The sequence below is a fragment of the Linepithema humile genome, chromosome 4, assembly GCF_040581485.1.
Source record: "Linepithema humile isolate Giens D197 chromosome 4, Lhum_UNIL_v1.0, whole genome shotgun sequence".
NCBI lineage: Eukaryota > Metazoa > Arthropoda > Insecta > Hymenoptera > Formicidae > Linepithema > Linepithema humile.
This window is the reverse complement of record NC_090131.1, coordinates 26,329,093-26,352,775: the sequence shown is the minus strand read 5'-3', so window position 1 is coordinate 26,352,775 and position 23,683 is coordinate 26,329,093. Positions and strand designations below refer to the sequence as shown.

Below are 23,683 nucleotides of genomic sequence, written 5' to 3'. Positions count from 1 at the left end.
GCCTGGACGGCTGCGCACACGCATGGCGGATGCGGCCATGCTTTTCACGATCTTCCCCCTCGAGATTTCAGTCACGCACGGATCCACGCACTACGCGCCGCCCGCGCACGTGGCAGATGTTCTGTTTTATACGTTCACGCATGCGTTTCTATCGAGAGTCTCAACCACTCCCAATTTCGCTGTTCCTCTTCATCTCGAATCTATCGTCCATTGTCGATATACAATTTCCCCGAATTAAAATACTGAAACAGTTGCGTTGCCTCTTACGAAATTGATGCTACTGGAACTTGAAAGATTTGCAGACTTTTTATTCAATTTTATTTTTAAACCCAATTTGTGTTGCAAATGACTGTACTAAAAAATAATTATAAATATTCATTCAACCGATATTTGTTGTAATATGTATTTCTTAAAAGAAAATGTGCACTGTATCGTAATTCTTTTAAGTATTCGGTATTTATATATTATCTCCGTAATAATTGTAATTCTTCGCGATCATAATTACATCGCTATCAAGCGGTAAATGCCGTCTTCATCTTCCGCATTGGTTTTTAATTTTTTTGAAGACCGATCCCTTTTTGCGTAACACTATTCAACATCTGACAAGTGCTCAACTCGTCAACGAATTTTTTGAAGACTAATCCCTTTTTGCATAGCACTATTCAATATCTGGCGAGGTGCAGATCGTCAACAAATTGTTCCGCTTTTACGTGGATTATAAAGTTTCCGCTCGACAACCTCGTGCAGTCTACTCTCCTCTGTACGTATGTATAGTCAAAGCCGCAGATAATGTCGCAGGCATAATATCTACGAAGGCGGAGTTGTCGAGCTTGAACGCCTATTACACGACTTGGATCTCACGAGGCGTAACGAAAACCGATATATCTCTCAATGCAACATCGATCTCGATAAAGGTTATTGAGTATCGAAGGTGCTAATAGCCGGCTACGCGATTATTCGAACCTTTCCGTTCGCATAGACGTATCGTAATAATAAATATAAAAGTATCACGAGCGGACCGGTTGGGTTACGCTTGTTGCAGTCGTTGACCGATCACAAACGCTAATAAAAAAATTATACGTCCATGATAATAGACGTTCGAATGATAATAGTGACGTTTGAATAAGTTTTACCTCAATCAAATTGCGCACGGTATGCGTTTTTCTATTTTCGATATTTTCATATCACGATATGTCGAATGAGCGAATAAAATGCTTTGCAGTTGTAAATCTATTCAATTAACGCCCGCACGTTGAAGAAAATATGTTGGGCGCATCTAACGCATTCGCATTCGAGACAATGCTATGATAATTTATTCCGTGGATGTAAATTTCTTGCACGAGCGGCCGTATAATCCATCATGCTTCGTCAAATTGGTACAAGCACCTTGCGTTACAGCGGTAACATATATGCTGCCTCTTTCATCCTGGTTTCTTTTCATTTTAAACTACCACCTTCGCGCGCGAATATCGCGATTGGCACGGAATATATTCTGCGAATATATAATGATTGTTCGTACAAGTATTAATGCAGCATACTTTGTAAATGCCGTATTATTTTTTCCGATCAGATTTTAAAATAAATTCGAAGCCAATTCTTTCTTAAGTAAATAATAGCGAAGATCAATATTTTTTCGCAGCTTTGTAATATTTAATGATAAATATTTTAGTTTTAAGTTTGTATAAAGGGAAGATCGCTTAATATTGACCGAGAAATAAGGCTTCCTTATTTATTTAGGTTCGCTATGAACTAACCCGTTCGAAAATGATAGGATGCGCTCGTATAAGTCGAGAGAAAAACAGTAGCGCGTTAACTATGATATATATGTGCATTGAAATGAATAAATTAGTCCGCAATAAATGCATATATCGCGCTAAGAATAACGGAGATTAGCTATAAATAGATTTTCCGATTTTGCATAAAAGTATATAGTTTCATTCCGTGTCACGAATCACGTCATGCGAGTGTCATACAAGCGTAATACGCCGACTTTAAATGGCTTCGCGATTAATTTTCAGTCGTCGACTCGATCGCCATTTCTGTTTCAGCGCACGCATCACGCTCTTGCTTTATATTACATCAGACTACCATTTTCTCCCATCAAGCCCTACGGAATAAGGATGATGGAAGAATTTCTTATGTATTAGTCTAGTAACTCATTAATCATACACGCCATGCGCCGAATATCTCGATTGATCAACGACCAGATAGCCGCATAATGAGCTCTGCTGCTCTTCTTGGTCCATTCTCCGCTCAAAAAGTTATTACTATCGGATTAATTCGTTTCCGCGTGTCGTTATCGTAAACGAAGATATTTCAACCAATACTGCTCTCTTTGTGTCGGCAATTTACTTTTTCAATATTATTTTTAACGTGGACAAATTGTGCGACTGAAGCAAGTAAAAAAGAATAATATTCTAAAATAAATAATATGCAATATGTGGACAGTTTTCGAGAGGTTGAAAAAATAAAAACGTACGAATGGAAACCATCTTTTTATACTGAAATATCTAAAATTCGCCAATTGCGCACAAAGACAGCATTTGATAAAATATTTCCGGCTCCTTAGACGTTTCCCAAAAAATTTTTAATCGCTTTAAAATGGTCCTTGAAGCAGTCATACGAGCGAGACATCGATATATGGATTTCTAAGGGGAATTTAACAAGCGGACCTTCGTCAACCGTCGATAGCACGCTCGACGTAGAGTGTCTCGTAGCTAGGCGTATATTCTGTCGGGCGCAAAGTAATTAAATGCAGAGAAGGAGGGGAACCGAACCCGACCGAAGGGCTGGACGGGCTGGTGGGGTTGGAAAGGCGAGGTAGGGAGGAAGGTAGCGAGGGCGTTCCTGAAGCCACTCCCCAGCCTCGAGTCCTACGGAACTGGAACCTGCCTGCCTGGAAAGCCGTAGTTATATACCTGAACAAAGTGCACCTTGGCATGCAGGTAGACGCCGTGGCGCATTGCATGCGCGCTTATTACAGTCTCCTTCCATCTCTTTCGCTCTCGACGCTCGCGCGAGCGTCCTCGAGCATTCTCCCACATGCAGCTCGTGTCGCATAACATTTCTCGCCGCTAATGTACTTACTTTTCTTTTTTATGATGTGACAGAAAGCGCGCGACAAGAATGCCAAAAAAAAGAAAACAATACAAAAATGAGACTCGGTCTATTAACGCGTTCGCTGTCAATCATTACACATATATTATACATATACGGGCGACATACTTTCTATTTGAAATCTCATCGATCCTACGTTGCGCCTCTTCAATTTCGGCCAATCAATTACGTAGATGAAAATTTTCAATCACGACTTTAATCATTCATTCATAGGAAACCGTGATACTCAATTCAATTCCTTTATGTCAGAAAGAGTTATTAAACGTTGCTCGAAATATGTTTTTAATTAAACTCCTTTTTAATTTGGCGCTTAATACATTTAAGATCATACGTTTTCAATTATACGTTTTTTTCTGATACACGGCGACGAGATATTTCACGGTACATAGTGTATTTCGAAAGGAATGGCCGGCGAAGTGCATTCGGTCGGCGTGTTTATGCTAATTAGCCGCGCAAAGGTGCGGCCAGGTGCGGCAGGTTCGAGCTATAGTGAATGTTCGGATTGGCTCTTACAAATTGCCGCGTTAATTCGATACGCTCCCGACGTAAAGAGCCGCGAGCGCCAGATGTATTTAGCTGTTCTTGCCGGCACGCAGATCAACGTGAAACATACGTAGCGTATACACCGACTGACTCTATAATTGGTATCCGAAAACGGGATTTCGATCATTTCCGATAAGTACAAAACAAAATAAGAATTGCGATCGACACGCTGACGATATAAAAGAATGTTCGTAGAATAGCGATTTTTCGATCAGGAAATAGCTCAGTTAATATCGCCTTTAATCGATCAGATTCTTATGTGTTTTTTTACTAAAATGCTACGTAAATGGCAGGTAAAAGATAAACATCGCAAATAAGCTTACCGGTTTCCAGATCCACTGTGTAGGGAAGTCCTGCCCACGGATCATCCTCCTGCGGCTCGGGCTCCTTGGCATCGTCCTGAAAATATTTCTTTCGATAAAAGATAAACTGAACGGAAGAGCTTTCTTCCGTTCAATTTAAAAATATTATTGTAATCAATTTTGAATGAAAATTATATGCAAAAATAATAAACGTCTTGTAATAGAAAAAAATTCTTAAAAAGAAATGAAACAACGTTCAAATAATACGATTCGCAAAGGATAAAGTTCATTTGAAGTTCATCTTAATTACAATTAACCAATTAATAACGGTGCACGGTATTATCGTAACGAGCAGCGCTAGTAAATTAGCTAGAAAATTAGACTGAAAGAGTAGTACTGAGACATAATGAGCGCTGACTGTAATTAACGATGCTGCCGCATCTAAGAAGTGTCGAACAGGGTGAAAGACCCGGCGTGAAGCGCGACTTTCGAAGAGAGATGTGATCGATGCCGGGGCACGATCACAAAACGTAATTCCAACAAAGATGATTACGAATCCGTGGAGCTGACGAATTTGAAATGAAGCACGCGCAACAATGGTCGAATTTAGTCGAACGCCATTCGAGTCGGGCCAAGGTCGATCCTTATGGAGACGTCATAATCAAGCGAACCGATCCTTGTGACGACGTGAAAAAGGGCCCAAGGGCGCGCGTATGCCCCGGGCCATAGGTCGCCCGGAGCGCGGCGGTACATGCGAGCTGCAGTGAAATGAGTTTAATGAAAACAGTATTGTACTCGATCATTAATCATAGCGAGTCCCTGATAGCGGCCATCCACAACCACCGACTATCTATCTCTCTCCTTCTCCTCTCTGTCTCTCTTTCTTCGCCGCTCTTGCACTCTCGTTTTCTCTCTCTCTCTCTCTCCTCGCCGTTCTCGCTCGCCGACCCCTCTCAAATCTTTCATCCCCCTCTGCTTACGCTCTGGTCACTTTTTCATCCCGGCAATATGATGTATCGTTGTTGAGTGGTGCGTTACGCCGAGCTCCACGGAGATATGAATACGAAATTCAATCTATACCGGCGCCCTAAAATCGAACTCCCGTGAAACGAAGCGAGCACTTTGCTACTGACTATTGAAAGCTATCGTAAATCGGAAAGAAAAACATTCGTTATATTTTTTGTGAGTGATAAAAATACAATGATGTTATTACAATGTACATATACGATCTCTTTCCTCGTATGTTCATCAAACCTCCAGTTTTCCAAACTTGAATGAAATACATTTCCTATAATGCGCGAAACATGCTGTGCGCTTAAGTTTCCCGCATTCTAAAGTTGTTCCTAAAATATTTTTGAAGAGTCACGGATGCGTGTAGCCGTGTGCCTTATTTTGGGCTCACAACGTCATCTCTTTCGACTCTCGAAGGAAACGTCGGTCCTACTCGACGACGCAGCCCTCGCTGCGACAATGGAGGTCCTGTCAGCGATACGGACTTGCATGGCTGGCATAGCTCTCAATTAAGGTTTACGAACTGTTACGACTGTCTGCCCCGATCAACCGCCTTACAAGGACCAGCGCGGATAGAAAGCATAATTCAAATCAGCCTTGATCGCCGCGAGTAAATACGAATCCAATATGGTATCGCGGTCGCCGGAGATGTGGCGCGAGTCACGCTGCCTCGAATCGCATGTAATCGACACGTTTCACATTTTGTGACTCGTCAGATACTTCATTTTAGCGACCAAAACTTCTTAAAGCGATCATTTCTTAAAATGAGATCTTCGAATTGATGTTAAATTTATAAAGATATGATACTTATTGGCTGTGGAAAAAAAAAATTAAAAAAAAAAAAGAAAATCAGACCTGCCATTTAAAAATGCGACTAATGATGCGAGGATAAAGTTGCCGAAAGATAATTTTACGAAAAACAAAAGACATTAAAAACGCGATCATCGGTATCATCGCGTGTACGCCATTTTGCTTTGAAATTCCAGCCGACGGAAACAATCGGGACAAGAGAAGGAAGCCAAACCCACTTCGGCTGGCCGGGCGCGTTTTCAATTTCCAGGACCATCAATACGTCCCACGGAATACCCCTCCCTGGATGCTCCAATCTCTCTGGCTCCCGAGGTCCCCTCTCTCATCGTCCGCTGTCTCTCTCTCTCTCTCTCTCTCTCTTTCTCTCTATCGAGAAACGCCTCGTGGATCGACAATGTTCTTCCTCTTTCTCTTTCGCCTCGGCCGCGTCTCTCTTCCGCTCCGATAGGTCCGTCGATGGCGCCCCCTCGTACCGAAGGGGATGCTGCGTACATCTATCATTTTACCAGACCCTGCCGGCTTCACGGATACATCGCAGGAACAAATGAACGCTAGCCATTTTGATGGTTTTATGAATACGCTCGGCAAGGATGGAGAGGACGGGGCAAGAGGGTCCGTTGTTTTCGTCGAGAATCCTCCTCCCACATCGCACGAATCGACCCGTCCTCTTCTCACCGCGATCCTCCCGGCCGAGCCGCCGTCTTCATCCTCCTGGCACCGAGACGGAGTCGCCCTAATGGAGCCCCGTCGCCTAGGAAGAACTCGCTTCATTTGAATCGCGTCGGTGGATTAAAAATTCACGTCAGTCACGACAGCTCGACGAAGCACGATCCTCTGCGAGAGGAAGTACGATGCCTTACAGCGATTTATCTTGCGCGATACGCATCCGCGTTGAAACAATCTAGCGGAGCGAGGAGGTTCTCTAAGTGGAAATTGATCGGGTTTTGCATTGTGTTCGTTGCAGACGTCTTCGATCAATAATCGCGAATCATCTCAGACTGATGAAACGCATAACGATACGCGCGATTTAATGATACGCAACGAGCATCGAGAGCGTACAAAGCGGATGTCGATCAAAGTATTGAATATTTAAACAGAAATATTGATAGGGGTAGCCTTCCCTGTATTGTTACTTTTTTTTTAAAATGTAATTGACGCATCTTGTATCTCTAATTGTTGCAATATTGCCGACGACGTTTTTTCTTTACGTAACAAATACGAACAAGATGTATGCGAAGAATGAATGGATGAATACGCGAAGGGAACCGCGTCCGCGTGCGTTAAGTACGGGAAAATTTGTTGTCTTCGCGACGAATGCTTTCCATCCTGAATCGCTCGATCGAACTTCCTCTTTCCTACTTTCTAGATTGACGTTCCTCTAAACGCCGCCATAACTCATTCCCGTTTCGCAGCGAGACGGAGTCGCTCTAATGGAGCCTGTCGCCGCGACGTGCACCGATCATTTAAATCTTGGCTCTGGATTAAAAATTTTCGCCAGTCACGGCGGCTTGAGATAATTGTACAACAGAAACATACAGCGTGCTTTACGGCAATTCACTCGTCTAGTTTCTTCCTAGTGACATCAACGTTATTTCTCGAATAGCGCGACATGTTGACAAATATTCCGCGCTGCAAGATCGTTTGTAAAGTGTTGTCATTGCAATGTTCACCTTGAGTTTGACTGATAATTACAACATTCTCAAGTTACGTCTCAATTTCTGAAATTATATTTCAATAAATAGTGTTCACGCCAACAAATTCTTCATATTTCTTCAGAAAAGAATCAAGAACAATGCAGGCATTGTTGAAAAGACACCGAAAGTTGAACTCGTCAAAATTATCGCCAATTTCAAACCCGGCGAAATGATGCGTGATGCAAGAGATATGTGCAATCAAATTTTCTTATTACTTCTTCTGACAACGCCATGCAGTTTCTGAATCGCGCTGCCTGTCTTTAGTTAAAACAATTCTGTGGCCGGACGCTGGAACAATGCTTGTCAATAATCCGTCGCAATGCGAGATAGAGAGGGAGAAGCCGAGAGACTGGACTCCTCTTTGTTCTCAGCTGTTCGCGGACCGTGTCTCGGATCGATGTGTCGGCTTTCGATCGGGATCGAGGGGTCTTCCCCGTATTATTGGGCTCTCGAAGGCGGCGGCGAGCCTTCACAAAGGTGGAACCCGCTGGAACAATGCGATCTTCGTGGAGGAAGAGGCCGATGGAGACGAAGCGGCGCATAGCGACGTCGAGAAAGAAATAAAGAAAGAAGGAACACCGACTACCGAAGGTCGTGAGAAGAAGAGAGAGGCGAAGAAGCGGACGAAGGGAGGACGAGAGACTGAGAGGGAGACGAAGAACGTCGAGAAGTCTGATGGGCTACCCGCCCAGAACGTCGATGCAGCGTCATTGTCGGTGACCATCGTATGGATGAGCTCTCGTAGGCTCGATTCTGCCGGATACTTAAACGCGCCTCGTGTCCATCCACCGAAACGCGCCGCGTAGTGGAAAGTCGCAATCGAAAAAGTTACTTTGTATGAATAGAATCCGATGGAATCAATTTAATCAAGACTAGTTTCGAATTGCGTGCTTTGATAAATTAAAAGGACTGTTTTGAGATATTATCAAAGACGATTTCTAGAATTGAAAGCTTTGCTCTATTATTGTAAAAAAGACAATAAAAAATTACTAGAAAACAAATTGTTTAACTTATCTACTGAAGCGAATTAGTAAACTATTATCTATTATTTAGAATGGCATTATATCGATTGATTCTGCTAAATAAAATATTTTTACGATAGTAGACAAAGCCGTAGAAAATAATTCATAATGCCTATCTGTAATAATACACTAGGAAAAATTTTGTCGCAGAAATCAAATATTTGGTTGAAATATGCCAAATCAAACTATTTAGTTGTCTTAAATATCTTTGTTCAACATCAACATTTTTTTGATTGGATAAATAATAACATTATTATTTTAAGCAATAATAATAATAGAGATTATTGATTAGTCGACTTTCTCCGACTAAAGAAAGTTACATTACGATATTTACGTAGAAGAGATTACGAAAGAAATTGTGTGTGCATTTCTTTGCCGCTGCATAAAGACATGTCTCTTCGTGAGACACAGATATTAAAATACAGCGTGAGACAAAATGACACCGCTATCTCAGTCGGAATATAACTTGGGAAAGACAAGATCGATGGAATATCGGCCAAGATCATATCCGAAGATGCGTGCGCTCGTTCCTTCCTAATCTCTCTTCGGGTCTACCGAAAACGGTCGCTAGCCCGGCTTAGGCTTAGTACTCTGCGATCGCAATCGGTCATCTAACGAATGATTACGAGCTTCCCTGGCGCGAAAGCCACGTGCTGAGGAATCACGTTATAAAATTTCCTGAAATAAGCGGCAATATTTACAAGGAGACTCGAATATTGATCTAGAATAGGCGCGCGCCCTCGGAATGACCTTTACGTGGAATGCATGATGAAGAGATGGTAGGGAGATAACCACCTCAGCGCCGAATTCCGCAGTTGATCGAGCAAGCGGCGTCACTTTTGTTTGATGCCTCATCATCGATTTTACGATTCGATACGAATCTATCTATACATAGTATTCTACTGTGTGTTCACATCCTTCTCAGCGCGTCAATTAGCTAATACGCTTGTCGAGGCATATGCCGACGCGTATGCTCTTCTCGAATCGAGTCACCAAATTGATTGTTGATGATGGTTAAGAGCGAGTCTAATAGCAACGTCCAGAAATATTCTCTAATATGCGCGTAAATGCCCGGAAGCCAAATCTGGAAGTCTTTTTCGTTTGATGCATCGCAGAGAATGTCGCTTCCTATTCGAGCGAACGCAATTGGTCGGCGATTACCGAGAGGCAGGACGGAAAATGCGTGACGTCGCGAGCCATTCTTTAGCGTACAGGTGCACGTCCGGAGCTTTCTATCGCCGATAATCGCCCGGGGGACACAGGAAGACATCAATGCGCTCGCTGGCATATGGAGAAACGAACGCTTAAATTGAGTCCGAGAGGAAGCAAATGCTTCCTCCTGACGCGCGTGAAAGCAGAAAGCGGCGCATTCGCGATAAACAATTGCTCGTTAGACACCGTAATTGGAAAATCGAGACGACAGAATCGCGTAATTTTGCGATCTTCGAAAATAAATCCGTATAAAATTCATATAGCGCGAGATATCAGTTAAAAAAGATGGAAAAAGCTTTTTCGTACCTTTTGATTGGTGGCATTGATAGCTTCCAAGGTTTTCAACTTCTCAATTTCGTCCGCCGATTTCTTTTCCGATGTTGACGGCTTTTTAGTGGGCGCCGTGGCCGGTTCTACCAGCGTGAATCCCAGATCCACATCTTGTTTCCACAGGACCTCGATCAGATCCATATCCTGAAATAAAATATACATTGATATAACATTGCTGTATAACGCAATCAATGCATTGATAGCAATTGTAATTAATTAAATTTGTTTTCATTTCCTTAGTAAGTCCAATAATGGAGATAACAATGATACAATATTTCATGCTTTTTTTTGTATAATTAAAAATAGCATCCTTTAAAACAAAATATACACATTGTAAAATGTATATGTTTTCATTATCTATTTACACGAGCGAAAGAACGGAGTGCATGCGGGTTGCACTTTAAATGCAAATCGAATAGATGCGAATATACGGGTGGAAGTTTCGTCTTATTCGGTACTTAATTCATTTGCACTCATCTTATCTTCACCCTAGAAATGATATTCGCAGAAATTAAATTTGTGTCGTTTTTAACTGTTCGCGATTATTTGGTTATAAAATAACAACTACTTTAAGCAAGCACGTGTACGAAAATAAATTGTTACCAGGTGTACGTTCAATTAAAAGAAGCAGATGATGCCTTGAAAAAAACATTTGCAGGAAGAACATAATAGCCATTCTAAAATCAATTTCACCAATTAACATAGATATCCGTTCCGTTATTCAATTTTACGATACGCTCGCGATTAGCATTTTCGATTAAAATGAAATTTTTGCACGAAGCAATCATAACATCGTTCCCATTCTCCGAAAAGTCGCACGATTAATGTCCCGATACTTCCACAACGCCACAGCGCGCCCTGCGCGCGGCTTTCGTTTATGTTTATTTTACATAAGTTAATAACATCTGGCCTCGATCGCCGTTCAGGCCCAGTCTCGATCTTCGAGATTCATTTTTGTTGCGTCTCGGATGTCCCTCGCAGGGAGTCCCATCGACGAGTGTGTACAAAAGTGCATGATTAATGATGGCCGAGTATCGATGCATCTCGAAATGGAGGAGATCGAAGAAAGGACCCGGGAGAAGGGACCAATCACATGACGGGGCACAATCTTCGGGGCAGCTGCCCCGTGGGTTTTAATCGAGCCAATTTCGCCGAGTTCGTACTGAGCCTCGTTAACCAATCTACGGATTTTCCTCGCCAATCTAAAACCCTCCGCACTCGCGGCATTACATGAAATGATTAACATGTTCGACGAGAGGCCGACTTGTGCGTCGGCTTGCGTAAGTACCGTGGGAATATCATTAATCTTAAAAAATATCGATTAAAATATTTTTATCAATACACGGCATTGTAATTTTTTTTTAGCAATTTAGCTAAATTATGACATCTTCATTTATTTCTGTTTGCGAACAAGTAATAAATGTTTTTTGATAAAAAAAGATAATTTTAATACGAATCATAATTAATGGCAATATAATTAAAATTAAGTATAAACAAATAAGATCTTTGTAAAAAACTATAAATTATTTATTTGAGTGTTGTTTGTACGTTTTGTCCTCATTTCGCACCCTCATCAGCGATAGTTGCGATATAATAAAATATACTATGATTAAATTTTTTAAATTATTTTTACTTTTATTCTTATTTTATCATTAAAATATCATTGCTATATTTTATTATATTTTAATCATATAATAATAACAATCTTAACAAGTGTAGAAAAAATAAGCAATAATGCTGTGATCGATAATGAGTAGAAAATTGAGTTGCAATTTGAACAGAAATTACACTTTTATCAAAAACGTACCAGCATTGCCTTGCGCGCTCACTATCTATCTATTTATCATTCGCTATGTTTCCCCATTTACCGATAAACTGGCGTCGAAGCGTAACGCATGCTCGAACCGCCATGTTTGCGGATTAAGTGACTAGCGGGACGCTACGTGAGTTTTGCGCCTTCGGCCGAACGGCGGATCTTGCGTGGTACTTCCGCGTCAATTACATATGTAGTTCGCAAAAGCGCGCGTTTAGGGCCCGACGATTTCTATTGTATTCATCGCTCGTTACGGCGTTCTCACATAGCAACATTGTGGATGCGCCGATACTTGAAACTGTAGCAATAGTTTTCGCTTCGTCAGCGGCATGCACGTGGGTTAAACGGCTTGATTCTTGTCGAAGCATCGGAGACAGGAAACTGCGTTGTATTCATATGACAAGCACGTAAGTGCGACGTGTGTCCACGAGGTAGATGCCGCGGACTCTCGTAACGCGACTCTTGTCAAAAACGTTAGAAGAAGAAACACGGAATGAGACTCTTCGCGTAACGCCTGAATAGACAATTGAATCAGGAAGCGATTAGATTTGATTCCTGCGCGCTGAACAAGCGTAGCAACTCGATCGCGGCCTGTTTAGTGCCTTGGAATAGTCCCTTCATTATTCAGGATCGTTTTTCCTATGTCCTTTTACCGAGGCTTCTCTCTCAACGGACATGGATTACACATCTCGAGAGACCAAGGTACATACAAACGACAAGACCGAAATGCTTCAGATTATCAAAAATACAGCATAATGTATTCTTTGGCGGCACGTAGTCAATGTAGCTCTTCAACTCGTCGAAAAATAATGCGAACAGTTTGTATCAAAGCGATGTGAGATTGATTTTAAAACAATACGAGCTGCCACGAAATACGAGTATAAGCTAAACATTTTGTAGCTTACTTTCTAATGTACGAGTTCCGATTAGAATCTCGCGTATCCACAATAACGCATTGTAAATGATAAACTATAATACATACTCATAATCATACGCTCGTAAAAGTCAAGCAGAGAAAGCAGTGACGTGATTTCCCCGATCGCGAAATACCACCCCCTCCGCCCAGCCCATTACCGCGCCCGCGTTTCTAATTAATCAGGGACCCCGCGACTACTTTTGTCGACGTATGCCGGCTAAAGACAAAGGGGCCGCGCGGCGCGGCGCCATTAATCTCTCGGTATCGTTATCAGCGATCGCGAATTTGCGCGCACGCCGCCGCCGCCGCCGCGGAGGGATGTAACGGATACGATTCCATGCGCTCGCGCTCTCGCGGGCGTAGCTTTGTAAATTACTTCGCCGACCGTGTAATTCGATGCGGCGAGGAACCGAGAAAGGGAGACAGCGGCGATCAGTGGGAGGCAGAGGGAGAGACACACGGCGTGGGTGTGCATATGATGTCGGCCATGCTGGAGAGACACAGCGGGATATCCGCCGCGCCCACAGCTGGGCTCCGCGGCGCGACGTCGAGAGAGTTACCTCTCGCTCGGCCCACGTTTTATACGGTGCGGCACCACGCCGCGCCGCGATGCACCGCGGCACGATGCACACGCTCGCCCAGGCCGATATCGACGCCCTCGATTTCTATTCGATTCACATGGCGGGTCGGACTCGAGTACCGAAAAGAATCGCGCTCGCCCGATCAAAACGATTTCCAATGACAGCCGGCTATTGTGATCTCGCGTTGCTTATGAAAATTTATAAAAATAACAGAGGACGCGCAGCTCGCGTATTAAATAATAATATTTGCTACGATTAAAAATTACAATACATAAGCTGTATCAACGCGAATTTACAAATACGAAAGTCTAAGTCATTCTGATATCAGTAATCGCGTAATTTCTAAGAATAGAATGTGGCTTGATCGAAAATGATTGATATGCTGGAATTCCGAGAGCGGTGCCGGTAAGTTGATTCGATCAGAGAAACCTGGTGAGATCGAACCGGCGCAAAACGACCACACAAAGGCAGAAGATGTATCTGAGGATCAGTAATTACACGAGGTGGGCTGGTAATGGTCGATCACCGTTTATCTAGCATCGCTCGTCTCTCCGACTGAATCGGATATGTCGCGGATAGGTTTGGAGAACGGCGAAACGGCTCCGATACACCGAACACCAATCTTATCTCCGCGAGTTATCTCGAAAAAAGCGATTGTTCTTGCGTCCAGCCATAACAAGTGCAACGCTCCCGTTATTTCCGCGATTCTCACCGCGAAGGCGAATTTTTCCTCGCGGATATCGTCGCAACACGTATCGAGTAATTATAGACGAGCATCGTCGCGTTCGACTATACGTGCGATAAACACGCGGTTCGCGAAGACGAATTTTAAAAAGACCAAACTGTCCGGCGTTTTGTTCCCACCTTCGGACAAACAATAAGTAGAGCTTGACAACAATTTCACGTTGATTGTATACCTTCAAAGACGTCGCAATTAAAGTAAAATAAATTGTTAAAACAAAGATAATTAAGCATGTCCACGAATACAATCCGTTCTACTGTGGTATTTGGCTAATTGCGGTACTGTGCACCGGCTAAGAGCGCTTGCAAAAAGTATCGTCACCGAATTGGCGTAATGAGAGACACAATGGACTATATTTGCGGAGGCGGCTCTTCACGGTGGTTTCTTTGTCAAGCAACATCACTGTCGCCAAAACATGACAGTGCGGCTTTCTAGTTTTCACGCGAGTGCTCATCCTAATTCAGACCTCGCTTCTCTTCCAAAATTGCTCAAGCGACTAATATTGGTGTTAATTATCCTTTTACTTCAACCGTGAATAATTTAAAAGTTGTTCTAATTTCGCTTATTTCTCCACTTAAGCTAATTTTCAGCATCGTTGGTTTATTATAATTATCAGCAAAGTATATAGTCATTAATTGTAATTATTTATTCAAATAATTTGTAAAATAACAAATTTTAATTTTTAAAAAAATAATTTAAATGAAAAATATCCGCTTCTGTATATACAAACAAAATGTAATACTGCCAAATATTTGGCACAGCCATCTACATTAATAAATTGTTTTAATAAGTTATTAATTTAAATAAAAAAACAAAAAGTCTACAGTCATGTGAAAAATGTAATTGTGGTCAGATTTAATGTGTCTTGTAAATGTATTGAAAAGCTAATTTGTGGAACCTGAAAGAGCTTTACAAATTTATTCGTAATCTCATCATAGTGTAACGCCACCTCCGGCTTTCTTCTAATGGCATTTGTAGACTAAGTCTTTTGCATTGCCATGCGGTTCGTGTATCTGTCAGGATGTACCTGATTATGGACGATAAATAGGCTTAATGGTTGTTCTACCGTTAGGTTGACCAGGTATTATCCGCAATTTTCACGCCACCCTTTCGCTTCTACAGAACGAGGCATACCGACACGTTGCTACCTTTTTGTTATAAGTAGAATGCATTGTATATCTCACTACGATTTTTCTCAAAGCAAAACGTATAATAATTATATATTTAACGTAATATAAATTTTATATTATTTTGTAATCGTGTGTATAATATCGTTTTTATTAATACTGAAGATTAAATTTCCGTTTTTGAGAAATAAAATCTCAAGATTATATAAATCACAAAGATTATAAAACTAATAAATAGAAAAATATAAAATAATATTTTTCTTTCTACATAGAATGGATGTATTTTATTTAGGTATTTTATTTTCAACGTGATAATTATATCTGTCGTGATATTTATAAAGTTTAAAACTTTGTTGTTTTTAGTTCTTCGATTTAAGTCGCCGGCGACAATTTAGTCGACAATAAGGGAAAATGAGGAAAAATTGCAAACGAAAGATGCTTTCCACAAAAGAATTTCATGTAGCGCTTTTGTTAGAGGATTATTTTCTGTGATTCGTAAACAAACGGCTTCCTAGTGTGAAAAAGGTACAATAGAGAACGGAAGAATGTCGGCAAATTCTACGTATTCTGCTCTTTTCATAAATATCTAGTATTCGTGTAATCACAAATGACTTCTTCTGATCGCCGTGGTAGGTCACAAACCTCAATATTGACAACCAATTATCCCACATTCTTACATATTCTTTAAATAGAGCAAAAAGTCATTAACCTTCACAAAAATATACGGAAAATATACGGAAACTTTTGTAGTTCTTTATATGACAACTAATTATCCCATATTCTTATATATTCTTTAAATAGAGCAAAAAGTCATTAACCTTTACAAAAATATACGGAAAATATACGGAAACCTTTGTAGTTCTTTATATTTTATCTAACTAAAAACTTGTAAGCATTTATACAAAAAAATAAATTTTATTTACGTTAAATAATTATATGTAATAATTTTATGTTATTTACATTAAAAGATAGTTAAAAGAAAAATCGAACAAATTTTTTATGTTAAGTTTTCACATGCTGCTTTAATATTGCATTAAATTATTTTGTATTTTGACCATTTAAAATCTTGAATATAAATTAAAAAATGTAAAAGCAAAATGGTTACTCTACGAGTAACAATCATATATTCTTATTCGTACTGTATTATTTCCAGATAAAATCATGTTGCAAGATATTTTATATTCTATTCGTTTTAATTTTAAAATAAAATAATTTAGGCAAATTATTTAAAATATGCACATGGTTAAATTTCTTCAAAAGTGGAAAATATATGTTAATTGTTATAACAGAAATTCATAACACGTACGTGCACTGCCTTCAGAGCTGCAAAAGAAGTCAGCAAGTCGCATTTGAATAAAAAAAATATCAATGCTCATCTTTTAAATTACGTACTTTGCACGTGGCGCGGTGCGTCGTATCGAGTAGGCGCAAAGGGATAAAACATTAATTTCCTGGTTTTAATTAGTGCGTTGTGCATGCAGCCGCACAGTAATGGCGGCCGAACCTTCGGTCAAGGCGGGGATAAAGGGAGAGGCGAGGCTAAGGGGGAATTTGATTAATGATCCTGTGGGATCTGGGACGTGAGGAGAGGGAGGAAGCGTATCCTAGGGGACGCCTGTCTTGCCGCGAAGCAACGATCGGTCTACCAAAATGTAACTCAAATATACGGGCAATATTTTCGGATATATATAAAGTACAATCAATAAATATAATACATAGCTTTTTAATTCTCGATTATTAAAGCATTTTTAATTCTTCAAAATTCTCTGAAATTTAATTCTCTAAAAGACATACACATTTTCATCGAAATAATTATATATATTTTAGGATAATTAAAATTCTATTACTTGTATAAAATATAATATAATATAAACAGTAATCAAATTTTATTAATTGCAAAATTTAATTGTATTGAGATAATAAAAAGCATAAACTAAAAATAACAATTCAAAACTGATTAATAATTATCGTAAATTTAATTCACCGCCATTGATACTTCATTAATATTATATTTATTAAAATTAGTATCGTAAATTAGCATTAAGTTTGCAAATACGAGTATGTTCAATGTAACATTATTACCGAGCCAATGTAGCGTAATAAGCAAATAGAGAAAACTCAAGAAGGCGAGAGATTTAATTACAGCCAAAGTTTTCTGAAGCAAGGGTGAAACTTAACGTCAGTCACCGGGGAACCCTTGAAGGATCTCGCGAAAGGGAGAGCTTCAGAATTACCCGGCGAGAACTCATAATCTGCTTTCTCCAGCGATCAATGTTACATTCCACACCACAATGACGACGGTTGCTTTCCGTGACGCGTAGGCAAATATTTATTTAACCGAATAGTCAAAAGTACACAGTCAAGTCGCGATATACGCGATCTATCAACACGAAGGAAATTACTTCACGCGTCACTGCCATTTCCCATTGCTAACGAGAGAAAAAAGATCGAGACGCAAAGCGAGAACAGATTGCAATAAAAGATCGAGCAAAGGCACGTATTTTTATCATCGACCGCCGAACTATAATTGTTTGGAAAAATCCAAGAAATTTCATAATGATATCCTTTCAAATGTTATCATTCCCCCGTGGACTGAATATTCTCCACATTTAAATCGTGAAAAAATGCTAATTGCTCGAAGGTGATTAAAATTCTAATGACAAACCGGTCACACAACTTCGCAAACGCGTTTTACGCGACCCCACTAAACTATTTCCTGTCTGCTTATAAAAATGATCATAAGTCAAAGTGAATTATGACTTCTGATTTACATATATCACCGCAATTTGTTACAGAAATTTCACTGCGTCGCTGCTTGGTTTGGATATGCGTGCAACTCATTATCACGACGTCTTAAACGAGCTTGCGAATAATAAATTGCGCCCCGGTGCACCGCGACTTTAGCGCTCGCGTGAGTACTGAAATGCGATCATTTGCATCATAATCAAGACCGCCGGAGCTACGTTATTTTCTTCTTTCGCGCGAAACGGAAAAAAAGAAACGAACGTTCGCGGACGTAAGATCTGGGCGCGAAGGCGGGCGGGCGGGTGAGAGGACGGCGGGCAGCATGAAAAATAGTTCCGGCGCTATCGGTGCAGCCAAAGCACCCCCTATCTCGTGTCCCATCGACGTATCATCAATGTAATTCGTATAATGTATCCACGCAACTCCGACCGGCAGGGGAATCCGCCGGGGTTGCGGAGGAAGAAGCGGAAGGAAAGAGGGGATGGGGAATCGCGGAGGGAGAGACGCGTATTTATGTTGTGGGATATATCGCGGAGGTACAAGTCGACGGGAGAGAGGGACGAAGAGGTGGGAAAGGGAGAGAGGCGGTGCGTGTACAAAGGGAACGCCGACGATGCCCTCACGATCGTTCACCCCGACAGGGGCGTACACTCTCCCTCCTTAACCCCAGATCGCCGTGATCCTCGCGATACGATGCCAAGCCCACGTATTTTGCATTCGTCGCTTTTTGCGCGTACTCCGAAAAGAGAGTACGGCACTTTATTGAGAGTACGCCGTATCGGCCGTAATTTTCGGCGAAACGCGAGCGGAGAGAATAAGAATTTCAAGAGTTTGAAGCTGAACGACGTTACAAAAAAGAGACGAGAGATAAACCTTTCAACAATTAAAATCGATATTCTCACTATCCGCAGTGCAAAATGTGAATTTTTGATAAATATGTTTTGCGCGTACTCCAAAGAGTTTATCTTTGACAGGTTTACTGAGTTTACTGACGTTTCGCGAACTGTAATTAAAGTTTCGGCAAATTGCAATATCGTAGATTGTAAAAATGACGAACGAGCCAACGAGTTTTTATGAGCGCACAATATGCGCGAAAATAATCTAATATACTTATCGCTAGCGATCGATATTTAATCGATACGTTCAACATTCGAGAAATACGAAAATATCTTTTTGACATACGTAAAAATGGAGAAATGTACATATTATTATCTAAAATATGATAAAGTGAACAGACATAAAATTAATAAACACGACGGTTCGCTAAACTAGATTAGAAAGAAGTCGTTTGTCAGTGCTAAGTCGAGGCGAATAGTCTTTTGAGATTAATAAGGAAACTTGTCAGGTATGCGTAAGTTGCTTACGCGTATCGTGTACACAATAATAACGCATGACCCATTATAAAATATTACACAATGTTCCTTATCATGCTGTCGGACGAGAATACCATTTTCACGCATTATTAGATAATAACCTGCCATGTGTTGACATATCACGTTGTACTATCCTGACTCATTAACTTATAATCCATTCATGTAAAATTGGAAAAAAATTCTATATACTATACTGTTTCCAGAACATGTAATTAGCAAGAAAATGTCGATACAAAGTATAACTACCTGTCAGTACTTAATGAGATTTTTTTCCAATCTATGGCGACGATGTGGCGGATTATTTACAAGCATATTAATTAACCGTTCGTGAAGTATCGTTCATATGCATTTAAAAATGATTAAATTTTTGCTACACGATCGCTTCTTAATCACTTCACAATCCTTTCTTAATCTGATGGATCAAGTAAACATCAATGTATTAACAGAGTAGCATCGGTTAATTTTTAATTCGAGCACTCACAGAAAATTATGAACAAAAAGACAGTCGTAATATAAAAAAATATTATACTAAATTAGTGTATTGCATAAATCCGTCATGTATTCGTGAAAAAAATTCCTAGAAATGTTAAAGTTTTATATTTATTTATGAGACTTCATGAAGATCGATACCCGTGTGCGCAGAGTCGCACAAAGTATATTTCGAGCCGCCATATTATCGGCCTCTCTCTATTCCCTCTCTCGACGAAGTTCGTCGGCGAGAAGAACAGGATTCGAGGACAATCTGAGAAGAAAGACGGCCAGCCTAGAACAGAGACTAGTTTGAAGAAGATCATTTATCACACGCGTATCCTTTTACACGATCCAGATGAGACCTTTCGTTTTATTAGAAAAATCCTTATCTTCATCCCCGGAGCTTTCCTGTGCGCGTGCCTTATCTGCCATGCGCGGCATAAGCCGAAGAAAGCGCGGAACCAATCTCGGTCATCGTCGCAAGAACATGAACTGAACCATTTTCTTTTTGCCCGCCCGACTCTTTCGTTCCACCGCGGCCATTGAATCAACATGCACTCCTTTATTTACCCTTGCATCTCCTCGCGCGTTGGATTCGTTTCCCGGCCAATAATTATCGTTACGCGAATCGGACTCGTTTATTATCGCAAATCGGTCAGATCAGCCGTCGAGTTGTCGATCAAGAAAATTGCCGGAAATTTTGCGGTGAAAACTTGAAGAGCGATATGGAGTCGCATGTTTCTCTTTACATTTGCGTCTATGTTCACGGCTATTTCTATATTAAGGCGATGAACAACGCATTGCACGGAGCACGCTTTGCCTTCCAGTTTAACAGCGTAACAAACAGAAATAAAATCACTTAATTATATCGGAAGAACGCAGATCGTGCACAAGAAAGCACGTATCAAACTGCTCTACAGTGAGAATTACAGTGCAATTTTTGCGAATATATTTACGGTTTATCGCGGCAAAATGAAAAAGCCTAACGCCTTCGAGCGTGTCTCATAAATGACGATCAATTAAATGCGTTACTAAAGAGTCTTCCTCATTCCAAGAATCTTCGGGCAATCTGATGGAGATTGTCTAAATAAAAGGCGCCTTAGCTACGGCTATCTATTCCAAATTTGTTCGGCTTTGGAATAATAATCCTTACACGTCGATACGAAACGCACACTTTTTTGCAAAAAAATATTTTCACCGATAATATAGAGGCCGAAGAAAAATGGCGCTTGCGGTTGGACCGATGGTGGCGATGAGCCCTGAATTTTTTCGAGATACCGCGCGATTGGTTCGAACCTTATAATTACGTTCAGAAGAAAACCGGTCTTGAGTCTTCGCGATTTCACGATGTACGCCTTCGTTCAGTATATAGCCGCCATTAATGCAAATAAGGTTCCAGAAGGCGCGATCGGAACTAATCACCGGATTTAACCTTGAAAATTTTTTTACTGCAAGCAATAATTGTTAGAGTTTATTCGCAATTTATATTTCTCGATTATCGGAATATTCCGCGATTCTTATTTACGCCTTGAGCAATAATAATCATATTATTCGCTGAGAAAATACGTATAACTCTTAACCCTACTGTAAATTTTTACTTTCTCCGATAATCTAATAATTATTATAATTGCACACAACATCTCATGTCTCTCTGGTAGTGGAGTTTTTCAAGAAATATTCGCGACGTTATAAAATCGGCGGAGCAGATGGCATGATCATTCGATCAAACTGCATGCCACGGTTTCTGTGAGAATCGTTTGTACGTAGAACTGCAGTCTATATGATGCGTGTTCGTATGAAGAAAATGCAATTCATGATGTAATCTCTAGGGAACGGGCATCGATCACACGGTGATCTTCCCCGACGTCAAAATATTTTCAAAGACAGTCCGCACGACGGGAGCTTGGAAGTCATTTAATCCAACGGAAACGCGCTTTAAACTTTAGAATGTATCTCCCCGAAGTATACCCCGCGGAAAAAATTAAAGAAAGCCGTTCCTCATGGGAGATATTCTTGGTGTCCACATTATATAGTTCGATACAGAGGTACGATTTCACGAGGTGTCAAAAAAAACTTTATTACCTATAACGTACAACCATATTGTTACGAATATATCACACATATGCCTTCCAAAATGAATTAAATTGATTAAAAACGTAAAATGCATTTAGAAATATTACGGAAAGATCATACAAAAATATAACATGTATTATTAGAGAATTAGAGATAATCAGCGCGGCTCACAATCAGTTATTACGAGCCATGTAATATGGAAACGTGAATTGTGCACGCAATCTGATCTCTTAAGTTTCCCGACTAATTGCAAATTGTATTTTAAGTGAACATTGTAAAATGTATCGTCGAGAAATTTCAAACCACACGTAAAAACGTCAAAAATGTTTCGTTCTTTTCGTTGGCACGGATACAAAATTTGTTGAAGACGCATCGGCGACTGAAAGAAACGAAGGATAGGTGTCTTTTTATTCCGCACGGGGGTACATAGAAAGGCACAGAGCCGGAGAAGGGCTGAAGAGGCGCTTGACAAATGAAGAAGACGGCATCCCTTTGAACCCGACGACTATGAAAAGAAAGTCCGACGCCAAACCCAAGTATCGTAGCGGCAACGTACACTTTGTTTAATAACTCACACTGTCGATTATGGGAAAAAAATAGAAAAAAGGAAATTGTTAACGAGCCGGATGCGGTCGATGGACGGCAGGAAGGTTAAGGCGAGCCGAATCCGGCCGGAGAGCTCGATAGGTCGACAGGTCGGGAGGGAATTGAACGAAGAGACGGACGGCCGATCGGCGGAAAGAGGCATCGCTGCGTCAGCCTGATAAAATCTCGAATATCGCGGCGTGTATCATTACGTAGCATACAAACATGCTTTTACGTAGCACTGTCTCCGTGGCCGTCACGATAATTACCAATGACGATCATTGCCAGTGTCTCTACCGTTAATGAGTCGGTAAAGACACCGCTGTCTTGCGCACGTCGTTCACGCTTTTACGCATTAAAGCATCCATCGTCTCTTACGATCGTGAACGCAGCGGAAGTTCGCGATTGTAAGAGAGATAAGATATACGTTGTGCGTCGGAAAATATCACAAGGGCAATACATGTGGCAACTGGACGATTACGAACCGCTAACAGAGAACTCTATATTCCAGATTAAATAAGATTTTATAACGATTTGATTAGAAATAACATCCGATGTTTGACATTTGTTGAACTTTGTTGAATTCTAATATGAGATATAAATTGATCAGGAGGATTCTTGAGGATACCGGGAGAAGATTTATATATGTTCTTGCCGAGATTAACATAGGAGATAAATATGATGATTCGATTTTACCCTGCTACTACGCCCCTGCCTTTCTCCGCACAGTGCTTTCACATGGGCATCTACCAAGTGTCATTAGTCACCGCGACAACATTTCTCCAAGACTCTAAAGGGGACACAAAACTATTCTACCCACTTGCTTCACGCAGAAAACGCCGACGGAGGTGTTTATGGTAATCTTAGCAAGCCGCCCAAGATGTCCCGTCGTTACAACCATTTTTCAATATCTTTTGGTTAGACTCTTCCGAAAAAATGAATGATTGGTTCCTAATTCTTCGTGGTACTGTCTGACAAAACAGAATTGTATTGTGATTTATGGAATCCAAATTTCTCATAAAAAATATTTTTCGTAGATTAGTTGATGTTTATTTTAAAAAAAGTTATTTTACATTTTGAAATTAAAATGTAAAGATAAGATAAACGTGAAAAATGTGAGAAACATAATAAACGCAATAAATTCAAAAAGTTGATAAGAATTCGCTATTTAATTGCAGAAAAAAAATTGTTTGTGACATAAAAGGAAACAAAAATG

General features: G+C 40.5%; 1 protein-coding gene across 5 annotated transcripts in view; it reads right to left on the bottom strand.

Moving 5' to 3' along the window:
- Positions 1 to 23,683, bottom strand: part of cnc (cap-n-collar) — a 99,546-nt gene that overhangs the window by 54,231 nt on the left and 21,632 nt on the right. For all 5 annotated transcript variants that reach the window (XM_067353289.1, XM_067353288.1, XM_067353290.1 and 2 more), the window contains 2 exons: positions 10,018 to 10,185; positions 3,984 to 4,059 (listed from right to left, as the gene is read on the bottom strand). In XM_067353289.1, the coding sequence (XP_067209390.1) occupies positions 3,984 to 4,059; positions 10,018 to 10,185 (244 nt within the window). The remainder of the gene's footprint in view (positions 1 to 3,983; positions 4,060 to 10,017; positions 10,186 to 23,683) is intronic.